The 22,336-nt window shown below is 43.9% G+C and overlaps 3 protein-coding genes across 18 annotated transcripts in view; 1 reads left to right on the top strand and 2 right to left on the bottom strand.

Annotated features, from left to right (window-relative positions):
• Positions 1 to 3,990, bottom strand: part of CAPN3 (calpain 3) — a 50,193-nt gene extending 46,203 nt beyond the window's left edge. For 3 of the 5 annotated variants that reach the window (XM_045771417.2, XM_045771427.2, XM_087859115.1), the window contains exon 1: positions 3,391 to 3,987. In XM_045771417.2, coding sequence (XP_045627373.2) covers positions 3,391 to 3,699 — 309 coding nt within the window. In that variant the 5' untranslated portion in view covers positions 3,700 to 3,987. Of the gene's footprint in view, positions 1 to 3,390 lie in introns of all 5 variants that reach the window. The other 2 variants (XM_087859116.1, XM_045771433.2) reach the window with 1 other exon arrangement.
• The window catches only part of LOC123775874 (uncharacterized), a 52,554-nt gene that overhangs the window by 23,775 nt on the left and 6,443 nt on the right, over positions 1 to 22,336 (top strand). The window contains exons 1-4 of one of the 9 annotated variants that reach the window (XM_087859127.1): positions 4,067 to 5,168; positions 9,973 to 10,089; positions 20,598 to 20,645; positions 20,802 to 21,061. In XM_087859127.1, the coding sequence (XP_087715253.1) occupies positions 20,849 to 21,061 (213 nt within the window). In that variant the 5' untranslated portion in view covers positions 4,067 to 5,168; positions 9,973 to 10,089; positions 20,598 to 20,645; positions 20,802 to 20,848. Of the gene's footprint in view, positions 1 to 2,308; positions 2,447 to 4,066; positions 5,169 to 7,366; positions 9,223 to 9,250; positions 9,441 to 9,972; positions 10,090 to 20,597; positions 20,646 to 20,689; positions 21,062 to 22,336 lie in introns of those variants that run through there. The other 8 variants (XM_087859129.1, XM_087859125.1, XM_087859128.1 and 5 more) reach the window with 8 other exon arrangements.
• Positions 9,461 to 22,336, bottom strand: part of GANC (glucosidase alpha, neutral C) — a 74,417-nt gene continuing 61,541 nt past the window's right edge. For 2 of the 4 annotated variants that reach the window (XM_045771380.2, XM_045771391.2), the window contains 4 exons: positions 20,156 to 20,269; positions 18,814 to 18,926; positions 15,262 to 15,365; positions 12,875 to 14,669 (listed from right to left, as the gene is read on the bottom strand). In XM_045771380.2, the coding sequence (XP_045627336.2) occupies positions 14,560 to 14,669; positions 15,262 to 15,365; positions 18,814 to 18,926; positions 20,156 to 20,269 (441 nt within the window). In that variant the 3' untranslated portion in view covers positions 12,875 to 14,559. Of the gene's footprint in view, positions 9,868 to 12,874; positions 14,670 to 15,261; positions 15,366 to 18,813; positions 18,927 to 20,155; positions 20,270 to 22,336 lie in introns of those variants that run through there. The other 2 variants (XR_015723146.1, XR_006775175.2) reach the window with 2 other exon arrangements.

The raw sequence follows: 22,336 nt of genomic DNA, 5'->3' as shown, positions 1-22,336 counted from the left end.
ATGCCAAGATCTCATTCTTATTTTATGGCTGAGTAATATTCCTCTGTGTGTGTGGGGGGGGGGGCACTTGGGCTGCTTCCATAACTTGGCTATTCTAAATAATGCTGCAGAAAACATTGGGGTGCATGTATCTTTTTGAATTAGTGTTTTTGTTTTCTTTGGATAAACACCCAGTAGTGGAATTACTGGATCATAATGTAGTTCTATTTTTAATTCTTTGAGGAACCTGTTTTCCACAGGGGCTGCACCAATTTATATTCCCACCAACAGTGCACAAGCGTTCCTTTTTCTCCACATCCTTGCCAATATTTGTTATTTTTGTGTCTTTTTGAGTCTAGCCATTCTGACAAAGTGATATTTCATTGGTTTTGATTTGAATTTCCCTGATGAAATTGGGCAAGAGTAATCAGTTTTCCAGAGGTCCTGTTCTAGAAGCCCTTCTCTTCTGTCCAGGGGTTTGTCATCAAGAGAATTTGGCTCAACAGTTGGGAAGTGTTGCATGGTTTGTCTGCTTTCTGATTCTAGAAATAGATCATAGAAGGAAGGGCAAAAGGAATCAGCTTGGCCTGGAAGCTCAGTGCATGAAGCTCCCTAGAGGAGGAGGAAGAGTGAGGTAGCATTGGTAAGTGAGTGAGAAGAGATTATGGGTGTGCCTGGACAGGTGGCCTGGCTGTCCCTTCTTTGAAGAGGGAAAGGCTGAAAGTGCAGCACCATATTAACTAGAATTATAGCTGGCTCAAATAATTCTCCCCTTATCATCATCATCATCATCATCATCATTGCCATCACCACCACCACCACCACCATCCAACTGTAATAAGTACTACTCAATTGCGAATAAATACTCAGATTGGCTTTCAGTGATTCTGTGCCTCAGGTAGTAGAAGCAGTAAGGGCCTCTCCTAGGACACGGTCTCCATTTCAGACTGCTCAAACCTGGTAGAAGTTACTACGTCTATGGAACGCATGGGAAACTTACATCTCCAAGAAGTGCTTTATACTTGAGAAAATTCTGGAATCATTTCACTGCTTCAGTTTCAATCAACCTGTGTGATTGCCCTTTCTGGACCTTAATCATTTCACCTGCACGCAAGGGGGTGTTGGTGTTGGGAGCACAGTTTGAAACAGGTCTTTTGGTGCCCCCAAGGTCACACTGACAAGGACAGTATAAATTTGAGGACTGACGTAGTGCCTAGAGCATAACAGACCCTTACATGGTTCTTATTAGTATGCAAGTCTTGTTTTTAAGACTAAAATCCACAATGATTTCACTAAAAACAGCATTTGTAAGTTTTTTTTTTTCTCTGCAGTAGTATTAGAAAAGGCTTTTAGGGGTTGCCGGGGTGGCTCAGTCGGTTAAATGTCCAACTCTTGAGCTCAAGCTCAGGTCTTGATCTCAGGGCTGTGAGTTCAAGCCCTGCATTGGTTTCCCCACTGGGCATGGAACCTATTTTAAAGAAAAAGAAAGGCTTTTAGGAATATCCCCCCTCCCCCAACCGCCTTGGGGTGCTGGGCTGCCCTTATCTCTTGGAGCTCAACGCCTTCAGCTGTGGGTTTTCATTCACCGCCAGCAGCTGAGCACCCAGTGTGGGCCTGTATGGAAGCTTGAAGGAAGTGACACCTGAGCAGTGGAGAGAGGGTGAGGGGAGCAGATCAGATAAAAACAAGAAGGTCATTCCAGACAGAGAGCATGAACAAGAGCCTTGAGGTACAGGACCCGGAACAACAGAGCAGCTGAATGTGTCGGGATCCACGGGGAGAGGGTGAAGATGAGGTGGACAGGCGGGCAGGGGCCAGCTGGGGAGGGCCGTAGCTCAGCTGTAAGGAGTTTGGGCTTATCCTGAAGGCATGAGGGGAGGGGAGAACAGTGTCATCGAAGATACTTCAGGGCAGCAGCTGGGCTGCAGAATGAAGTTCTTGCCAGTCCTTTCTTCTAAACTGAGGGTCCTCAGGGCAGTCGCAGGCCTTACCACAGAACTGTCAGGAAAGGAAAGGAGCCATGGACATTTCATCTCAGATTAGAAAGGAAAACACGGCTAACCGATGGCACTAGGTCCCAGAGTAACCTGATTAAGATAATGAGTAGCCCTGGGCCTCAGCGTCAACGATCTCCTCAGGGAGGGTTTCTCGCCCTGAATGGGGTTAGCTCCCCTTGCCTCGTGACCCCATAGCATCTGAATGTTCTCTCCTGAGAACATTTTCTCTTCCCTTCAGGATTCTAGACTCTAGGAGAGCAGGAATTTTTATCTTTCTTTCTTTTTAAAAAGATTTACTTATTTATTTGGGGTGGGGAGTGAGCAGGGGGAGGGGCAGAGGGAGAGGGAGAGAATCTCAAGCAGACTCCCCGCTGAGCACGGAGCCCAACTCGGGGCTCCATCCCAGGACCCTGAGATCATGACCTGAGCCAAAATCAAGAGCCGGACGCTTAACCAACTGAGCCACCCAGGTGCCCCAATTTTTGTCTTTCTTGTTCACTACTGTTTCCCCCGTCGATTGCCCACTTTCTGGCTCTAGCAGATGCCCAGTAAATACTCCCTGAATTAAGAATAAGAGTCATATGGGAGGTCTGATCAGAGAAGCGAGTAGGGGGATAGGATTTTCCGCCTGAGAGATCACTGTAAATGAAACCCGGAGGCTGGAAGAGTTACCCAAAGAGAAGGGGTTTTAATCTGGGCCGTCACGCCCTCTCTGGATGTACTTTCCTCTGTGTGCCCTTCTCATTTGTGGGGTGAGGTATGCGGACAAAAATGATTGCTAGGATTTCTGCTTCTAATCCTAACATTTTATGCAAGGAAAAGTGGTCTTTGCTGGCTACTCTCATCTTTGCGGGGCTTCTGTGTTGCAGAGAGTCATGGCTACTGACAAACTAAGGAGCAACATCATGATTTTAGCCTGAGAAATGGAAGGACTCTTACAGAGACTTGTTCTGGGAGAGGGATATTTACTTTTTTTTTTTTTAAGATTTTATTTATTTATTTGACAGAGATAGAGACAGCCAGTGAGAGAGGGAACACAAGCAGGGGGAGTGGGAGAGGAAGAAGCAGGCTCATAGCGGAGAAGCCTGATGTGGGGCTCGATCCCATAACGCCGGGATCACGCCCTGAGCCGAAGGCAGACTCTTAACCACTGTGCCACCCAGGCGCCCCGGGATATTTACTTTTATAGGATGAATTAAGCCGAGTTCCCATTACTTTCATTCAAAGCAAGACGTTTTTCAGAAAAAGAGAGCAAGAGAGTGAGAATGGGCTTGGCCTCCGCTCTCAGTGGAGCCCCACGGGGCTGCTGCCAGGATCCTTCCCCCTACTGCCCATGTGCACTGGGGAGCTGCAGGGAGGTGCTGAGTGGGAGGACTTCTCGGAGGGAAAAAACCCAAGCCTGCGAGCTACTCACCGGAGGTCTCTTCCAGATGAACTGGATGGGGAACTTCTGGCTGTAAAAGAGAGAGGTCTCATCTGGTGGGAACTCGGGATCCAGATAAAGAACCTTCTTTTCTAGACATTTCTTATGAAGCTGCTCAAATGTCTTCTCTTTCACTCCAATAATGGGAAAATTGCGGCTGATGATGGCTGAATAGATGCCACTTGGGTTTGCGCCCCCGGCCTCGGTGGTCTTGCCTTGGCCTGGCTGGGGAATCGGCCCCGGGGACCTGGGCTCGGCCCCTGTCCGTGGGGCCACGGACGCGCTGACGACGGTTGGCATGGCAGGCAAATTTGGAAGGAAAAGGTTTTTTAAAGAAAACAAGATACAGCTCCCTGCAAGGGAAGGAAGCAACGGCTAAGGGGAAGTTGGAGTGATTCTGTCATCTGAGAGAGAAGTGTCCACATCCAGATTCGAAGCTCGAGCCCATCAGAAGGTCATCCAGCTTCTGTCCATCTTAAAAGCCGAGCTGTGATCCCGAAGTCGGAGGTTTTCCCGAGGAAGGAGCCCTAGAGGATTTCTGCGGCAGGGTTAACCGGGGGGCTCCTGCCGGCAGCTCGCATGCCAGAGGGAGACGCAGAGGGGAGAGAGGGGGTTGTGTTTCAGTGGCCTGGGGACGCCTGAGCCAGGAAAACTAAAAATAGACATGAAGGAAGAGTATGAGTATGAGAGCCGGGGAGGCTAGCGTGCAGCCGGACGTGGTGGAGAGAGAAGGAGCCGGCGAGGGGCGTGTCCGTGCTGTCACAGAGCTGGTGTCCTCAGGAAGCGCAAGGAGAATATTTGAGGAGGTTGGACACTGAAAATTAGCAAAGAACTGCTGATGCGTTATTGAGTCGGCTCCTATGCAGATGGTCCACGCATCGGCCACCAAGTGAACGGAGATCAATATTGAGAAAAAAGGTAGCCAGGGTGAACGTGAGATCCTGAATTCTAGGAGAATATTCTAGACATTGTTGAGAACATAATCTTTACTTTCTCAAACTCTAGGATGTCAGAACATTATTCAGTTGGATTTGGCATCTCTTCTAGAACGTTATGCTGTCAGCGTTCCGTGGAACTGTCTGGGTGGAAAACGCCACTCAGCAGAGTGCCCAGTTGAGAAAAATGCCTGTGTCTTTCTTGTCCACTTGACCTAGACACTCTTCTCTCTCCCCACCCCCCCAAATAAATACTGGACCAAATTTGCTACAGAAAGTGCCCCTGAGTAGACTTTTCGGGCGCGCCACATTTAGGGTCAGGAGGTGGAACTGGTTACTGATCAGATTCCCTTTTGAGTCCCAGGGGATGTCATTTCAAAAGAGCTGGTTTCAGGGCTCTAAGATAAGAACGCAAGTGGCTCTGGGGAAGGGAACTGCCTGCCAGGCCTCCACCTTGGTAGCTGCAACCCGGGCTGTCAGGAGATGGCTACATTCCACATGTGGCTCAGTGGAGGCTTGTGCTAGGCTGTAGCCCTGCCCGTTCCCACGTGACCAGTCTCACCGGCCCAAGGCTAGAGGCTATGTGAGAAGGTGGGAGGCGAGAGCTGAAACAGGGAGGACTACCAGGCTCGTGATCGCTGGGGCTTTGAGGAGCCCTGTGTCTGGCTGCTGCTTGTAGGGACCATCAGCCTGTCCTCCCGTCCTCTAAGGAAATGCACAAGGACCTTTACTACTACTCTTGAAGAGGCAGGATAGGGGAGTGTAACCTGAAGGCTGACTGCCTGGGTTCAAATCTGAGCCTGCTGCTTGCTGGCTGTGCCTGTGTAACTTTAGGTGAGTTACTACTTCCTTTTTTCCTGTGTCTCAGTCTTCTCACCTATAGAATGGGTATGTGGATAGTCTTTCTGTTATTGAGTTACAAAAATTAAACTAATTGATGTAAAACATTTAAAATAGTGCCAGGATTGTCTTTTTTTAAAAAAATATTTATTTATTTGAGAGAAAAAGACAATGAGAGCATGAGAGGGGGAAAGGTCAGAGGGAGAAGCAGACTCCCCACTGAGCAGGGAGTCCGATGCAGGGCTCGATTCCAGGACCCTGAGATCATGACCTGAGCTAAAGGCTGTCACTTAACCGACTGAGCCACCCAGGTGCCCTGCCAGGATTGTCTTAAGCACTCAAAAAATGTTGTTGTTAGAGACGACCTAAATTTAACATTACTTTGCGGTTAGATCAGGTTGGGTTAGTGTCACTCATTGGTGCAGATCAGCCTTCAGTCTCTGAGCATTTGCTGAGTATCTTCCACGTGTACAGCATCGGGATACGTGCCATCTGCTCAGGACCACGTGGTCACAGTGTCTCCAGTCAGAGTGTGCCTATCTGACTACACTAAGAAAGCCTCTAAAAAGACTGACTTCCACTCTCAAACTCAGCAATGACATGGAAAGCGGAGTGGGAGAAGTTTCCTTTCTCCAGCCTCAAGCATTTGAGTCCCAGCCCACCGCTCTATACCATCTTGAAATTCACGGCACCCACCCCCATTTTATTGTTTCTGCTTAAGAGCTTCCTGTTTGCCCTACAAGACAGTAAGCTCCGCGAAGGTGGGACCTGGGTCCCCCTTCCACTCTCAGGGTTAAACACATAGAAAGCTTTTAATAAATAAGTGTTATCTATCTGTTGAGTGAAATTTCCCTATGTGAGGAGAAATTTCTCACCCTTCTTATTGCTTTGCTAATGCAATCAAAGTATCTTGGCTGATTTGCCCCTGGGAGAGGAGCTGTCTCCCGGCCACACACCGCGGACTTTTTTTTCCTTGGCTGTCTCACTAAAGTACCCTAGTAACTAAGATGAGTGTGTAGTAAGATGAGGCTATTATTATAGCAGAATGGCAAGGTGCTATTCATTTGGCTTTATCAATTGTTGTGGATAAAACCCCCTCTCAGGAGTATGGACTATGAGAAACAAACTGAGGGCCTCAGAGGGGAGGGGGGTGGGGGAATGGGATAGACCGGTGATGGGTATTAAGGAGGGCACGTATTGCATGGTGCACTGGGTGTTATACACAACTAATGAATCATCGAGCCTTACATTGGAAACCGGGGATGTACTGTATGGTGACTAACATAATATAATAAAAAATCATTAAAAAAAAAAAAACCCTCTCAGATTAGCAGGTCCCAAAACAAGGTTTATTTAGCTGCGTAGCTGTAGACCCGCGATGCTATCAGGGAGAAATCCGATCTGAGCCAACAACAAACGGCAGAGAATGAGCATATGAACAGCTGCACACTTCAGTTCCCAGAAGTCTCTTCAAGGATCAAGAAACTAGTTTTTAAGCCATATTTCAGCCAACATCATGCAATATCTGTGATTGGAATGGTTTCTCTGACACCAACAAGGCTAATTAATGGCTTCGTATCACTGTGTCTTCCATCAATAAATACTCCTTAGATTCAATTCTATTGGAAGCGGTGCATTGCTTGCCACACCCATCATTCATTAAGCGCCTACTGTGAGCTAGCCACCGCTTGCACATAGTTTTCAAACCTTTTAAAGTAATTTTAGATTTACAAAAGAGTTGCAAGAGCGTACAGTTTCTTTATGCCTTTCTCCTAATGTTTACACCTTACGTAACCATGGTATAATGATCAAAACTAAGAAATTAATGTTGGTAACATACTATTAACTAAACTACAAAAGGCATATTTTGATTTCTTTAGTGTTTCCACTGATGGTTTTGTTTTTTCCTCTCCTGTTATGGGATCCGATCCAGGCTCCTGCACTGCATTTAATTGTTAGATCTTTTTTTTTCTTTTTTTTTAAGATTTTATTTATTTGATAGAGAGAGACAGCATGAGAGGGAACACAAGCAAGGGGAGTGTGAGAGAGAGAAGCAGGCTTCCCGCCAAGCAGGGAGCCTGATGCGGGGCTCGATCCCAGGACCCTGGGATCATGACCTGAGCCAAAGGCAGATGCTTAATGACTGAGCCACCCAGGTGCCCCAACTATGTTCACTTTTCCTTGAAGTTTGGTAATTTTCAGTGGTCCAGCGGTAGCTGTTATAGAGATATCTTGTCTCTGACATTTAAGACAAATGAGGTAGTCTTGCTAGTCTCATTATATTCTCTTATCTCTGGTTTTGCACGCCTTAGCTTCTGCATCTGGGATTTCTGTGAGCCTGAACACGCAGCACCCTGTGTGAGCCTAGTCATGTAGCCCCCACCTATCTCTCCCTACCTCTCCCCACTTGTCCCTTACTAAATACGATACATATTTTTTTTTCTCAAGTAGACTCCACGTCCAGCGTGGAGTCTAATGTGGGGCTTGAACTCACAACCCTGAGATCAAGAGTTGGACACTTAATGGACTGTGCCACCCAGGTGCCCCCACATAGAATATTTTAAATCTGTTCGACCACCTTGCAGGTTTGATTAACCCTATTTTACATGAGGAAACTTGAGCTATCTGGTGTAATTTTACGGTGACGTCATGGAAAGCTCATAGAATTTTAGAAATTATCTCTTTTCTTCAACAAATGAAGAAATCAAAGCCTGGAGAGGTTGACATGGCCAAGATCATCTAGCTGCAGAACCAAACTAGACCCCAGGTTTTCTGATTTCCAGGGAAGGACTTGAATGCATAACTAAGACTCCAATAATGCTATAAATAGTGAGGGCTCCCCTTCCCTTAGCTCTGACTGGAGAGGAATCTAATACCACAGCCCTGCTGGAAACAACTGTCAAGAAGCAGCTGTCGAATTTTGGCTGGCCTTTCTGCGGCACTGCAGTCTTTTGCGAGGCTGGTCATAAGACAGGCGGATCTGATATCAGATGCCATCCTTTCTCTCTCCCAGAATCTAGTTATATGGCCTCCATTGTCTGCAGTTAATATGGTAATCTGTTTCCGGTGGAGCTGCTGGTGACTAGGTCCTGGGCTGAGAAGTTAGTCTAGGATGCTGCCCTTGGAATTCACCCAAGGCATTCAGAAGGTTTGGTAGGTAGAAATCTTAAAAGTGGAGTGGGAAGTTTGAGAGTCATAGGAATTCCATTTTCCAGAAGGCTTTTAGGTAGGATGGTCAATTATGGGTGAAAAACCAAAAAGCTCTGGATATTTATGTTTTGACTGTGTTTCTGCTGCCTATCATTATGATATCCCGATACTGAAAGAGATGTGGGAAAGTGAAAGAGCCCTGCCCACAGACCAAACTCCAGAATCGCAGTCTTCTCTATGGCCATGGCGATCGGATTCACTGGTTTGTTGTTGTTGTTGTTTTATTTTTTTAAGATTTTTATTTATTCATTTAAGAGAGAGCATGAGTGGAGGGGAGAGGGAGAAGCAAACTCTGCACTGGGCAGGGAGCCTGACGCAGGCCAGTCCCAGGACCTGGAGATCAGGACCTAAGCCGAAGGCAGATGCTTAACCGACTGAGACACCCAGGTGCCCCTGGATCACTGGTTTTGGTTAACTAGGATATAGGGCTCAGCACAACTTTAAGACAAACTCTTGGCAACAATCTGTGCTTTCTCCTCTAGGGAGCCTTTAGGAGAATGGCCTGATATGGGATTGGCCCTGGTCATGTTGGCACATGGGAGTTCACCTATTCTAAATTGAGCTGTGCCCAGAACATAGTTAGTCCTACAGGTCAATCTCAAGAGCAAGCAGCCTCCTTGGACAGAGAATGTCTTGGTACCTAGTCAAACTGGAACCAAACCTTGGGATCACTTCTGTGAGGAACTGACCACCTCAGATCTACCACAGCCAGGATCTTCTGGATAACTCAGATCTGGGAAGAGAAGGACGGTGACCAAGCCGGCCTTCCAAATGCAGGGAGGACATTCTCTGGCCGCTATACAGGTCATCTGCCCTAAATAAATGCCCCCATCAACATGTAAGCATGTATTCCATTTCTTAGTGTGAACCCTCCTGAAGGCTCTTCGGTCAGCTCCTGCAGTCGGGCGAGACCTCTGTGGCGGAGCACCAGCGAAGCGCTGCCACAATGTGGGTGCGGGGCCGGGGCTGCCGGCCTGTGCTGCCGGCCTGGGCTCAGAGGGTGACTGGACTCGACGGCTTTGCCGTTTGGTGTGCATTAAATTGAACACAACCCAAGTAAGTTGAAAACAAAGACCTTTTTATTGCTTGTTACAAGTAAGGAGAAAGGAAGATAGCTCTCAAAGTACGGTCTTCCTGTGGGGTTAGTACAAGAAGCCTTTATTCAGTGTATTAGGGGGCAGGGGGCAGGGAGCTTGTATATATATTAAGAAACTTAGAGATATTCTATGCTCAGGCACTTTGGTTCAACTGAGCATGCCCAGCATGTCAACATGCTAGCACATACATGGTACGTTCAAAAAATGGCAGAAAACTCAGCCCATAGGAGGAGATCTTAGTACTCTAATAAGCTAAGTTAACTTAGGACAACTCAGGGGGGCTTCTGTGGCAGGTCCTCAGCTCCCAGCTGGCCTCCACTGGCTCACATAAGAGGCTATCTGGTGAACACCGGCTGGGGAGTCTCCTTGGCGGGCTGCAGGCTGTCCTGCAAGACAAAACACAGTGCTTCCCTGATTTTGTTCCTTCCCTTCCTCCCTCCCGCTGATGGCTTTCAGCCCTCAGATCTGAGTAACTCCCCTTTGTTTCCTAGCTAACAAGAAGACGGTATTTGTGTCCCTGAAGTAGAGGACTTGGTGTGGCCCTGAACTTCTCAGTGAAGAGCTGATCTGAGGAACATTGTGAAGTGGTTTCCAGCCTTAGAATCGAGGTATGTTCTTGTATTAATGCTGTTTGTTTCATCCTGTCTTACATGCCACAGCTTATAAGCGTTTACAATACTAGAAAGCAAACATTTAAAGCTGTTAGATATTATAGAGACATGGCCCAACTTGTTGTTTTTTAAATAGTTTAAAACGTATAGGAAAGTGGAAAATACAGCATGAAGAGTTCCTATATATAACCTTCACCCAGGTTTCTCAACTGTAACATCTAAACTCATTTTGGCTTTTTCTGTCTCTGTCTCCTTCTCATACATACATTTTCTGAGCCATTTGAGAGTAAGTTAGAGATACGATGACCCATTACCCTTTAATACTTTAGTATTTCCTAAAAGCAAAGAAATTCTTCTATGTAATTATTGTATAACCTTCAGAATTAGAAAAATTACCACATAATCAAAAGATCCCATTCAGATTTTGCCAACTGTCCCAAATAATGCTCTTTATAGGTCCAGATTCCAGCCCAGGACCACACATTTGTTGTCATGTCTCTTTGGTACCACTTTCAATCTAGAACATTTCCTCAGACCTATTTTTCATGGCCTTTACATTTTGAAGAGTATAGGATGTCCCTCAATTTCAGTTTATGATAACTTTTGCATAAATGAAATCACTCAATAAACCTTTACTAAAAACATTTCTTCTATGTTGATGTACATACAGGTTGTTACTTTCCTAACTGTACAGTATTCTGCTGTATGAAAGGGCTATGTTTAACCAGCCCCCTGTTAAAGACCGCAGCTTACTCCTAGTTTTCCACAGTGAAAATCACACTGCAGTTAGTAGCTCTGAGCCATTTACCTGACTTACCTGAAGTGGAATTGCTGGCTTAGAGTGCAGATTTAAAGTTCTGACACTATTGCCAGACACTCATCCTTGAAGATTATACTTATTTATAATTCCAGTGATGCATGAGAATGACTGTTCCCCACACCAACATCAGCACTGGACATTTTCACTCTTCTTCATCTTTTTTTTTTTTTGATTTTTTATTATATTATGTTAGTCACCATACAGTTCCGATGTAAGGCTCGATGATTCATTAGTTGCGTATATCACCCAGTGCACCATGCAGTACGTGCCCTCCTTACTACCCATCACCAGCCTATCCCATTCCCCCACCTCCCTCCCCTCTGAGGCCCTCAGTTTGTTTCTCAGAGTCCATAGTCTCTCATGCTTCATTCCCCCTTCTGATTACCCCCCCTTTCTTTATCCCTTTCTTCCCCTACTGATCATCCTAGTTCTTATGTTCCATAGATGAGAGAAATCATATGATAGTTGTCTTTCTCTGCTTGACTTATTTCACTTAGCGTTATCTCCTCCAGTGCCGTCCATGTTGCAGCAAATGTTGAGAACTCGTTCTTTCTGATAGCTGAGTAATATTCCATTGTATATATGGACCACAACTTCTTAACCCAGTCATCTGTTGAAGGGCATCTCGGCTCCTTCCACAATTTAGCTATTGTGGACATTGCTGCTATGAACATTGGGGTGCATATGGCCCTTCTCTTCACTATGTCTGTATCTTTGGGGTAAACACCCAGTAGTGCAATGGCTGGATCATAGGGTAGCTCAATTTTTAACTTTTTAAGGGAACTCCACACTGTTTTCCAGAGTGGCTGTACCAACTTGCATTCCCACCAACAATGTAGGAGGGATCCCCTTTCTCCACATCCTCTCCAACAATTGTTGTTTCTTGCCTTGTCTATTTTTGCCATTCTAACTGGCGTATCACTCTTCTTCATCTTGGCCAGTCAGGGGGAAAAAAATTCACCGGGCGCCTGGGTGGCTCAGTCGGTTAAACATCTTCAGCTCAGGTCATGGTCCTGGGATCCAGCCTGCTTCTCCCTCTGCCCCTCCCCCCTACTCGTGATCTCTCTCTCTCTCTCTCATGCTCTCTCTCTCAAATAAATAAAATCTTTAAAAAATTCATTTCTTTGATTATTAATGAGGCTGAGGATCCTTCATGCTTGGTTTATCTGTTTTACTTTATGAACGACCTTTGCCTGGTTTTCCGTTGGGCAGTTTCTGATTTTAAACAAATTTGTCAGCTCGTTCCTTGGCATTTAGACACATTATGCATTTGAGAGCTTTGTTTCAATCTCTGTGGAAATTATTCTAATTCTTACATGAAATCCAGTTTCCTGAGTAAACATGTCAAGAATTAGCCCCAACAAGGTAAGCAGACCCCTGTAGGTCAACTCACCCCCACACAGCTCTGGGGCGCAGCTGCAGGAGCAGGAGGTGGGGGAGGGGAGAAGCAGTAAGGGCAGAGAACTATTAACACCCAACGGTATCTCTCTCTACTCAATGTCTCCAGGCCAATGTTCTTCAGTATCATTCTGGGCCAAGGTAGAGCAGTTTCCCACTAATTTACTAGTTCTTATTCATTTCTTCCCCCCAGAATATTTCACATGGAGGAATTAATGCAATAAATGTTAATCTAAAGATAGGTCTTAATTATTCAACTTTAAATGCTATTAAAAGCCAACACTTATATTAGGTAAAATCACCCCGTTTTCAGGTTCTTACTGTAGGTTGCTAAGGGAAGCTTGAGGCTGGGAAATACTGCTTCAGCTACTGTCGGCTTCCTCCTTTCTCCTGAACTGCAAAACTTACAGAAATAGCAAAGAATCTGCAAATGTCTGTGTGAGCCTATAAATGGTGCAAAGCCCAGATCTCAACTGATAGCATGAAAGGTGTCCACAAGGAAATGCACAACATCTACGACGTCTAGAGGGAAGAGTCCTCTCAAAAAAGTAAATCAGAAACAAATACATTCAATTTCATTTTTTACTCAATCAAATCCATCAGTTAACCACTTGTGGCCAGTAGTTACTGAAAGCCAAGTGTAATGCCGCTCTGAGCGACAGAAGGCAAATACACCGTGCTCGGAACACCAGTGCAGCAGGGGAACAGACAGACAAGACTGGGACATTAAGGGGCCATCCCTGAGAATGCGAAGTCGAACACACGTTGTAAGTGGAGCAACATTTCGGAGATGGGCAAAATCACTGCTCACGGGGACAGGGCCACGGGCGCGTTCGGGTGGTTAGAAAGGCTTCATGGAACCGTGGCTTTTGAGTCGGGCCCGAGGGATGGTAAGATTTGCAGAGGTGGGGGGAAGGTGGTGGGTACCTCGGCCCAGGGAACACGAGGCACAGAGGCGGCAGTTGGCAAGCTGCTGAGTGAAGGACACGTGAACACGCGCATTGGTTTGGGAGCGCTGAGGACAGGCGGCGCCCGCAGATGGGCTGGCGGGCGGCAGGGAGTCACTGGCGGCTCCAGAGCGGCAAGCACCCTGAGGGGCCGGCGTGTCCGAACGTTCCAGCCCACGCCCAGCCGTCCTGCAGCTGAGGGAACAGGAAACCTCGTAATACCGATCCTGTCTTTATTTAAAATTCTGATATTTTGTTCATTATTTTTTGCATGGATTTTGATTTTTAAAAACACTGTATTAAGATACCACTTATTTTGATGATTGCATTTTTCGTACCCCCTGGAATTTTTTGATCAAGGCAAGCACCTCACTTACCTCAGCCTCATCCCAGCCCTGTGTTCTATTTCTGAAGTTCAGCAGTGGGGACATGGGTATTCATTTTATAATTAATTAGAAGCTATAGCTTACTCATGTTACAAATATTCTGTGGCTAGTAAACAGGATTTAATAAAAGCAATTAAGATAAGTAAAGGATTTTAAGAAGATTAATTAGGAATTTTGAAGCCCAAAAAGCCTGACAGGGAAAAGAATCCTTTGTGCTTCCGAGTCAATCTTTAGGGGAGAGAAACTCTGTTGCAAGCACAAAAGGGTTGTTTTGCTCACGTCTAAGCAGGTGAAAGATAGCTTGGAGGGGGGGGGTACCAGAGGCTGCTGTCCACTTGGAGACAGGCCTTGAGTAACTCAGTGGCTGTAGCCAGCCTGACTCTGCCATGTGGCCTGAGGCAAGCTTCCACCAATGGGCCACACAAGGTGGGGCTGGCCCACATCTCACATATAACTGACCCATCCAGGGGCACCTGGCTGGTTCAGTTGGTACAGCCTGCGACTCTTGATCTCAAAGTTGTGGGTTCAATCCCCACGTTGGGGGTAGAGTTTCCTTAAAAAAAAAAACAAACCATCCAGCTGTGCTCAAAGAGAAGCTACTCATTGGGCCCCGGCATTTACCACAGCACCACGGTCCAAGAAGCAGTGGAAGATTAATGAACTCTATAAATGTCTCATGGCTACTTGCATCTAGGAGAAGTAGTATTTGACACAAAGACTATGACTAGTGCCTCTAAAAATGTGAAACCTGAAATCTATTCTCATTAGTAAACTGGTGATCAATGAAGGATAATTTTCAGCCAGAGAAGTCAATTAGCATGTACCAATTAGCATGCAGCACAGATCTCAGAACAGGCCAAGGCCCAGGCTGGAAGGTGCCGGCTGCTTCCTGTGCTCGCCCCAGTGCACGGCGCCATCATCGGATGTGAACCTCCCAGTCAGCCCCGATGTTCAGTGAGAGCTTCTCCAGATGCAGGGTGGACATTTGGGCACAATATGTAAAAGCCACAGGCTCATCTTTACCATCTAAATATCAAGACAATAACAGGAAAAGTTTGATGAATATCTAGGAGAGAAAAATCTTTCCTTTGAATCTAAAATACTTCTGACTCGGTCATAAAACCTAATACCCCACCTAGGAGAATCTAATTTAATAGCACTTTTACCCATGGATGTCCATGAATGTTTTTAAACATTAAACACTCCATCATTTTGAGTGCAAGACTGTTGAAAAGAAATTGTAAGGAACAAAGTGATTTATCCAAGAAATTCAGTAGGTAAGAAAGGATATAGCCCTTCAAGAAACTCCATAAACATGGGTAGGATTCTCTGGGGCTACAGATATCTACAGTTAAAAATACATTCAGAGAAGCTATAATATTATTTCAAGCCCCAAATAATTTCCCTTAGAAAAATATCAACAGCTTACAGTTTGCAGAAAGCCCAGCTGATAAGAAGAAGCAGGATGGTCTTGCTCCGTCTAGATACCAGTATATCTGACCTCCATCAGAAAGCGCAGGGTCCACTTGTCTAAGCGTGCTATGTCAGTTTTAGGACTAATCATTTCTTTCCTGCAGATACTTCCATGTTTACAAAAACAAATGACCTGTTTCCTCACCAGATGAACGGGTGGTCACAGAAGATGGCTGCTTCTTGAGGCCTAGGACAAAGATCTGCTCCACCACACACTTGCTGGGATAATGACCTCTTTTGTCGGCACAACTGGAATTGATAAAAATGTGGTTAGGAAAATGAGGGGAATAGAGGTTTGGACTGGTTATTAGGTCAACATCCTAGCCTTCGGAGTTCCCCTCCCAGCTTTCCCTATGGAGGCGTGACCCATATGGTTGTCATGCTTACTAGGATGAAGAGATGGGAACGTGATTCCCTGTGCCGCGGACTGCCTCACCAGTAGCCAAACCAGCCTCCCTTTAACAAGCCATGCGGAGAGGAATCACCTAAGGACACTGAAGTCTCAAATGTGACTTGGACACTGCAATCAGTTTTTAAGAAATCAGATACTTAATGAATTGCTGAATGGGTGGATAAGCGGGATTAATCAGAACGTGAATTCTTCTTTATTTTTTAGAGAGTGAAGAACAGGAAGATGGAGACAGTAGGGAAGGAAGGTTCGTAGAGTGATTGAAAAATACTTCAGAGAAACTCCAGACCAAGATGGCAACATAAGAGGCCCCTGAATTTCCTTCCTCCTGTGGATGAACTGAATGTAAAGCTACGTGTAGAGCAATTCCCTTTTAGCAATATAGAAACTAGCTGAGTGACTCTCATACATCAGGTGACTAAGGAAACAGCCACCTCAAATCAGGTGGGAAAGGCTGAAACACGCTCATTGTAACCTCCACCCCCAGGACAGTGCCATATGACTGGGAGGAGAACTCCCAGCTTCTCCCTGAAGACTGAAAGGTTTGGACCACCCCTATTGCCCCAGTTTTAAGGCCCCACCTGAGGTATGGGCCCCCAAACCACCTACCAATAATTACTTGAGTGTATTTGAACTAAATTCTCCAATCAACAGAGACAGAGTTGCTGAATGGTTAAAAAGTCAAGACCCAACTATATGCTGCCTGTAAGAGATCCACTTCAGCTCTAAGGACACATACAGACTGAAAGCGAAGGGATGGAAAATGATATTCCATGCAAATGGAGACCAAAAAAAAGCAGGGGTAGCTAATATTTATATCAGACAAAACAGACTTTATGCCAGAAACTGTAATAATAGCAAAGATGGTCATATAATGGGTCAATTCACTAAGAGGTTATATAACATTTGTAAATATTTATGCACCCAATATCAGAGCACCTATATAAAGCAAATATTAGTAGATCTGAAGGTTGAAATAGACGGCAATACAGTAATAGCAGGGAACTTCAGTGTTCCACCTTCACCAATGGGTAGATCATCCAGACAGAACATCAATAAGGAAAATGTGAACTTCAACTACATGTTAGACCAGATAAACTTAATAGATATATAGAACATTCCATCAACAGCGGGAAAATACATATTGTTCTCAAGCACACATAGAACATTCTCCAGGACAGATCATATGTTAGACTAAAAACAAGTCTTAACAAATTTAAAAAGACTGAAATTATGTCAAGCATCTTTTATGACCATAATGGTAGGAGAGTAGATATGAACTACAAGAAGAAAATTGGAAAATTCACAAATATATGGAGATTAAATAACATGCCCCTAAATAACATATGGGTCAAACAAAAAATCAAAAGAGAAATGAAATATCTTAGGCTGATTAAAATGGAAACACGATATACCAAAACTTACAGGATGCAGGGAAAGCAATTCTAAGAGGGGAGTTTATAGCAATAAATGCCTACATTAAGAAAAAGAAAAATCTTAAATAAACAATCTACTTCTACACCTCAAGTAACTATAAAATGGAGAACAAATTAAGCCCAAAGTTAGTGGGAGGAAGGAAGTAACAAAGATCAGAGTGAAAATAAATGGAACAGAGGCTAAAAAGATCAACAGGAAAGGTCAATGAAACTAAGAGCTAGTTTAAAAAAAACAACCAAACAAACAAAATAGACAAATCTGTAGCTAGATTCACCGACAAAAAAAGACTCAAATAAAATCAAACATATCACTGTATGTTAACTATACTGGAATTTAAATAAAATCAGAAATGAAAGAGATGTTATATTTGATATCTCAGAAATAGTAAGGATCATAGGAAACTACTATGAATAATTACACACCAATAAACTGGATAAACTAGAAGAAATGGAAAAATTCCTAGAACATACGACCTACCAATACTGACTCATGAAGAAACAGAAAATCTCAACAGACCAATTAGGAGTAAGGGTACTGAATCTGTAAACAAAAAACTGCCAACAAAGAGAAGTCCAGGACCAGATGGCTTTACTGCTGAATTCTATCAAACATTTAAAGAATATCAATCGTCTTCAAATTCTTCCAAAAAACGGAACACTTCCAAATTCATTTTATGAGGGCAGCATTACCCTGATACTAAAGCTAGCAAGGACAGTACAAGAAAAAAAAAATTACAGGCCAACATCCTTGATGAACACAGATGTAGAATTCCTCAACAAAGGATCACACACCATGATCAAGTGGGATTTATTTCTGGGATACAGAGATGCTTCAACGTAGGCAAATCAACAAATGTGATACATTACATTAACAAAAAAGGATAAAAATAATATTTCAGTAGGTATAGGAAAAGCATTTGACAAAATTCAACATCCTTTCATGATAAAAACTCTAAAAAAATTGGGTATGGAGAGAATGTACCTCAGGGCGCGTGGACGACTCAATGGGTTAAATGTCCAACTCTTGATTTCAGCTCAGGTCATGATCTCAGGATCATGAGATCGAGCCCCACACTGGGCTTCATGCTGAGTGTGGAGCCCACTTAAGATTCTGTCTCTCCCTCTCCCTCTGCCCCTTCCCACCCCAATGCTCGTGCTCTCTCTCTCTCTCTCAAGAAAGAAAGAAAGAACCTCGACTTAATAAAAGCTGTATATGACAAGCCCACAGGTAACATACTCAATGGGGGAAAAGCTGAAACAAGATCAGAAATAAGAAAAGTATGCCCACTTCTCACCATTTTTGTTTAACATAGTACTGGATATCTTAGCTAGAGCAATTAGGCAAGAAAAAGAAATAAAAGACATTTAAATTGGAAAGGAAGAAATAAAATTGTATTTGTAAATGAAAATAGGGAGAGGCTGGTAAAAGGATACCAACTTTCTGTTATAAGATGAATATGGTCTGAGAATCACAGTTGACAATACTATATTATGTAACTGAAATTTGCCGACAGAGTAGAGCTTAAGTGTTTTCTCACACACACACACACACACACACACACACACACACACACACACACACATACACACACGGTAAATATGTGAGGTGATGGCTAAGTTAACTAACTTGATAGGGGAATCCTGTTACAGTATATACATACAGCGAATCACCGTGTTGTACACTTTAAATATATTACAATTTTACTTGCCAAATTACACCTTTGTGAAGCTGAAAAAAATACTCCACAAAGGGCCTTCATCATTAGTTTCTTTGAATAGTACCTTAAAATAGTCGCTGCGTTTTTGAGGATTGCATATTTAAGAAGGCACACAGCTTTTTAGCTGCCATTACCTGTTGATCAAAACCCCCGACAAGAATGAAAACTTCCTGTGCAAGAACTGCTTCTGGTGGAGGTACTGGAATGAATGGCCGTCGTCGAGGTAGAATTCACCCACGGCAGAATCCTGGAGAGTGAATCATGGATAGAGGATGTGCTTATATAATAGCTTACTAGGAAAAGAATGTCATCCACTAACGGGCCTAAAAAATTTGTGAAAAATTTTATTAAACAAAAACTTAATATTCAAGCTGTACAACGTAGTCGTATAAATATATACATTCAATACCCATTAGTGAAAGAATATGAATAAGGAAGTCATATAAGAGGAGCTCAAAGAGTTAGATCTTATTGAAAAAAATTTAAACTACAAAATATGGTGAGTGGCATAGGTGGCTTCTTTGAAAATACTACCCTAGAATGTGATGACAGGTCAAGAAAGTTCACAGAATGAAACTAAAGCTAACAAAATTTATATATAATGGACAGGATCAGCTATCTTTAGAAGCCATCCATTTAGAGGATGGCATCTAGTTCCTACTTCCTTTCAGTAGGAGGACCTCTTTGGCATGTCAAACAAAGTCACAGCACTCCATGTGGCCGTTTACTGTTCATTGACAACGCTTGATGTGCTAGGGACCTTGAGTCTCTTGTATTTATTCCGTAGTCTGAGGCTCATAATTTGGCCCAAGAAGAATGTCTAAGTGAAACAGATGGAAAAGAAAGTTTAATTATTTTATATTTGTATAAGAGTATAAATTTGTGTTTAGTCCTGTAGAAGAGTAAGAGTTTGTGTTGGTACTATAGATGGGATAGGAAAGGAGTCTGCTATGGGTTTCATTTGGCTCAAAAGATCTTCTAAAAAGGACATACAAATTCTGGATCTTTCTAAGCTCTACCCCGGAAGATTTCAGTTGTTTGAGCCATCTGACAAGAACAGAAGTCATTGTGTGGGGTTGGTGTTCCTGAAATGTTGCATAGATCCAGGCACCCTTTTACAGAACACTGAGTTTTAGGGCTAATCCATGCGGCAGGCTGAGTAGGCCCAATGGGCATTTAGTCTAGTGGTAATCAATGCCAAGCTGCACAGCAGCAAGGGTCATGGTGCCCAGGAGGAAATTTCTATCATTTCTAGTTCTCAGAGTTCTCTTAAGAACAATTCCAGGAAAGGCAGACAAGCTGGACAATGATTCAGACATGATTCCAAACTTTGACTTCTAGAAGAACATCAGAAGCACCCATCCCGTTCCTGGGGCCTCTCGCTTTTACAGGGTCACATATTCAAAAGGCCACCATTCCTGTAAAGAGGTAAAGTAGTAACGAATGAGATGTGTAAAGGTAACATTTTCCAAATACCTTCGTGCTCAGGGCCACCCGGAGTCCATATGGGGAATCAGTCATGCAGCCTGTGGATTTTCCTATAGTCGTCTTTACTGGTACTATACTTCCACCTCGCTGAAATACCGGTATCTACAACACAACAACGCTCTCAGGGAAGGAGCATTCATAGAAAGCAAATTCAATGTAGAATCTAAAAGTATTTCATCGTACAAGACTCCCATTCTTTACAAGTATAGACTCAAAGGCAAAAGAAATTTGTGAGCACAGAGATGGAAAATATGGAAGCCACGGCATTAAAAGGAAAAGAGATCAAAGACTAAAAAATGGTCCATTTTTTAATTATCAGGGAAACTTCTCACCCTTCGTCAATTTGTTATCTACTCTGCCTATCCTATCAGTAGTTCCTCTTTTGTATTTTTAATTTTCTTGTCAACGTAATACATGTGTTTATTTCTAGGGCCCTGCTAAGGAGTGAGTTTTCGTGCCTGCGTAAGTAGGCCCACAGGTATGTACGTGTGCATATAAAATGTTATGGTTTCTTGGTTTCAGAGAGATGACTCTGTCCTTACTACAGTCTATACTCTTCCTGCTCCCTGCTTCCCTGCATCACCAGGATGACGGACTCAATTCTCAGAGTAAATTTGTGAAACTTCTGTTGCAGAGGCCACCAAAGACACCTGAAGTGACTCTAACCCCAGTGTTACAGGCATGGCCCATTCCTGTGGTTCTTCTGGAATGGCATTCCCAGCAAGGACCGTACAACCCTCTGCAAGGAAGCCCTTTGGATCATATGGAGGCTTGTACTTCGCTCTGAGTAAAGTACAAGAGGAGAAAAAGCACAAGAATATAAATGAAGTTGGGAGTGAGGGTGGAGCAGCCAAGATGTCCGCCCTCTGTCTGACTCACGGTCGGCAGCAACAAGTAAAGCGCATTTATCTCCCCCTCATCAACCAATCGCTTCTCTTTTCTTTTTTTCCCAAAGACCGAGGTAGTAAGTTAGTACAGAATGGGCTCTGAAGTGGGAGTGCAGCTGACCTGGGGTCTTATCTCGGTGCTGCCACGATCTGGCCACAACCCTGGACAAGTAATTTAACGTTTCTGAACTCCGTTTCTTTACCTGTAAGCACGAGGGACTGGAGCAGATGAATGGTTAAGGTCTCTTTTAGATCTGAAAGTTGGCATCTGAAATTGTTTTATTGTGGAGTTCACACTACTGATAATAGCTTTCAAAAATAACATCAATATATCTTTATTAATCTTAACATTTCACTTAATGATAAATTTCACTTAACGATTAGGGCCTGCAGTAGTGGTTGCGATTTAGCAGCAAGAGCAAACTTCCCTCCACAAGCTCAGGCCGGATGGGGCCCCATGACTCTAACAGCATAACTGACAGCCTTCCCTTGGGCCTAGAGGGCCAGGGTTACAACAGAAAACTCATGTTTTGTGACTTGGTCCTGCAGAAGGACATTCTGTATGGTGTGTGTAGTGACCACCATTTTTACTCTGTTTTCAGTATTATTTTTCGTAGACATACAAATGTAAATACATGGGGAAGAGTTGTTTGTCCCTGATGTTTCATACTGTGAAATCAGGCTATATGTTGATACTTTTTTCTCATGTTTTCAAGGTTTTATTGGTATAATTCACATGCCATACAACTCACCTATTTAAGGTGTACAATTAAATGATTTTTAGTAAATTGAGAGTCATGCACCCGTCACCACAATCAATTTTAAACCATTTTCATCATCCCGAAAAGAAACTCTGTACCCATTAGCAGTAATTCCCCATTGCTCCCAAACCCTCTCCCTGTCCTGGCCCTAGGCAACCCCTCATCTATTTTGTGTTTCTCTCTGTATGTGTTATGCAGAACACTAATGTCCTTGGGTCCTTCCATGTACGGACATGTTATGGACTGAATGTTTGTGGCCCCTCCAAATTTCCTATGTTGAAGCCCTAACCAACAATGTGACTGTATTTGGAGATAGGGCGTCGAAAGAGGTAATTAAGGTTAAACGAAGTCAGAAAGTGGGGCCTTCATCTGATAGGATTAGTGTCTATAAGAAGAGACATGAAATAGCTCACTCTCTCCCTCTGCCATGTGAGGACACAGCAAGAAGGTGGCTGCCTACATGTCAGGAATAGAGTCCTCACTAGGAACTGAATTGTTGGCACCTTATTCTGGGACATCTA

The sequence above is a fragment of the Ursus americanus genome, chromosome 36, assembly GCF_024610735.1.
Source record: "Ursus americanus isolate L20-20 chromosome 36, mUrsAme1.1.p, whole genome shotgun sequence".
NCBI classification, from domain to species: domain Eukaryota; kingdom Metazoa; phylum Chordata; class Mammalia; order Carnivora; family Ursidae; genus Ursus; species Ursus americanus.
Note: the sequence above shows the minus strand (reverse complement) of the source record. Positions and strands in the feature narration are given on the sequence as shown.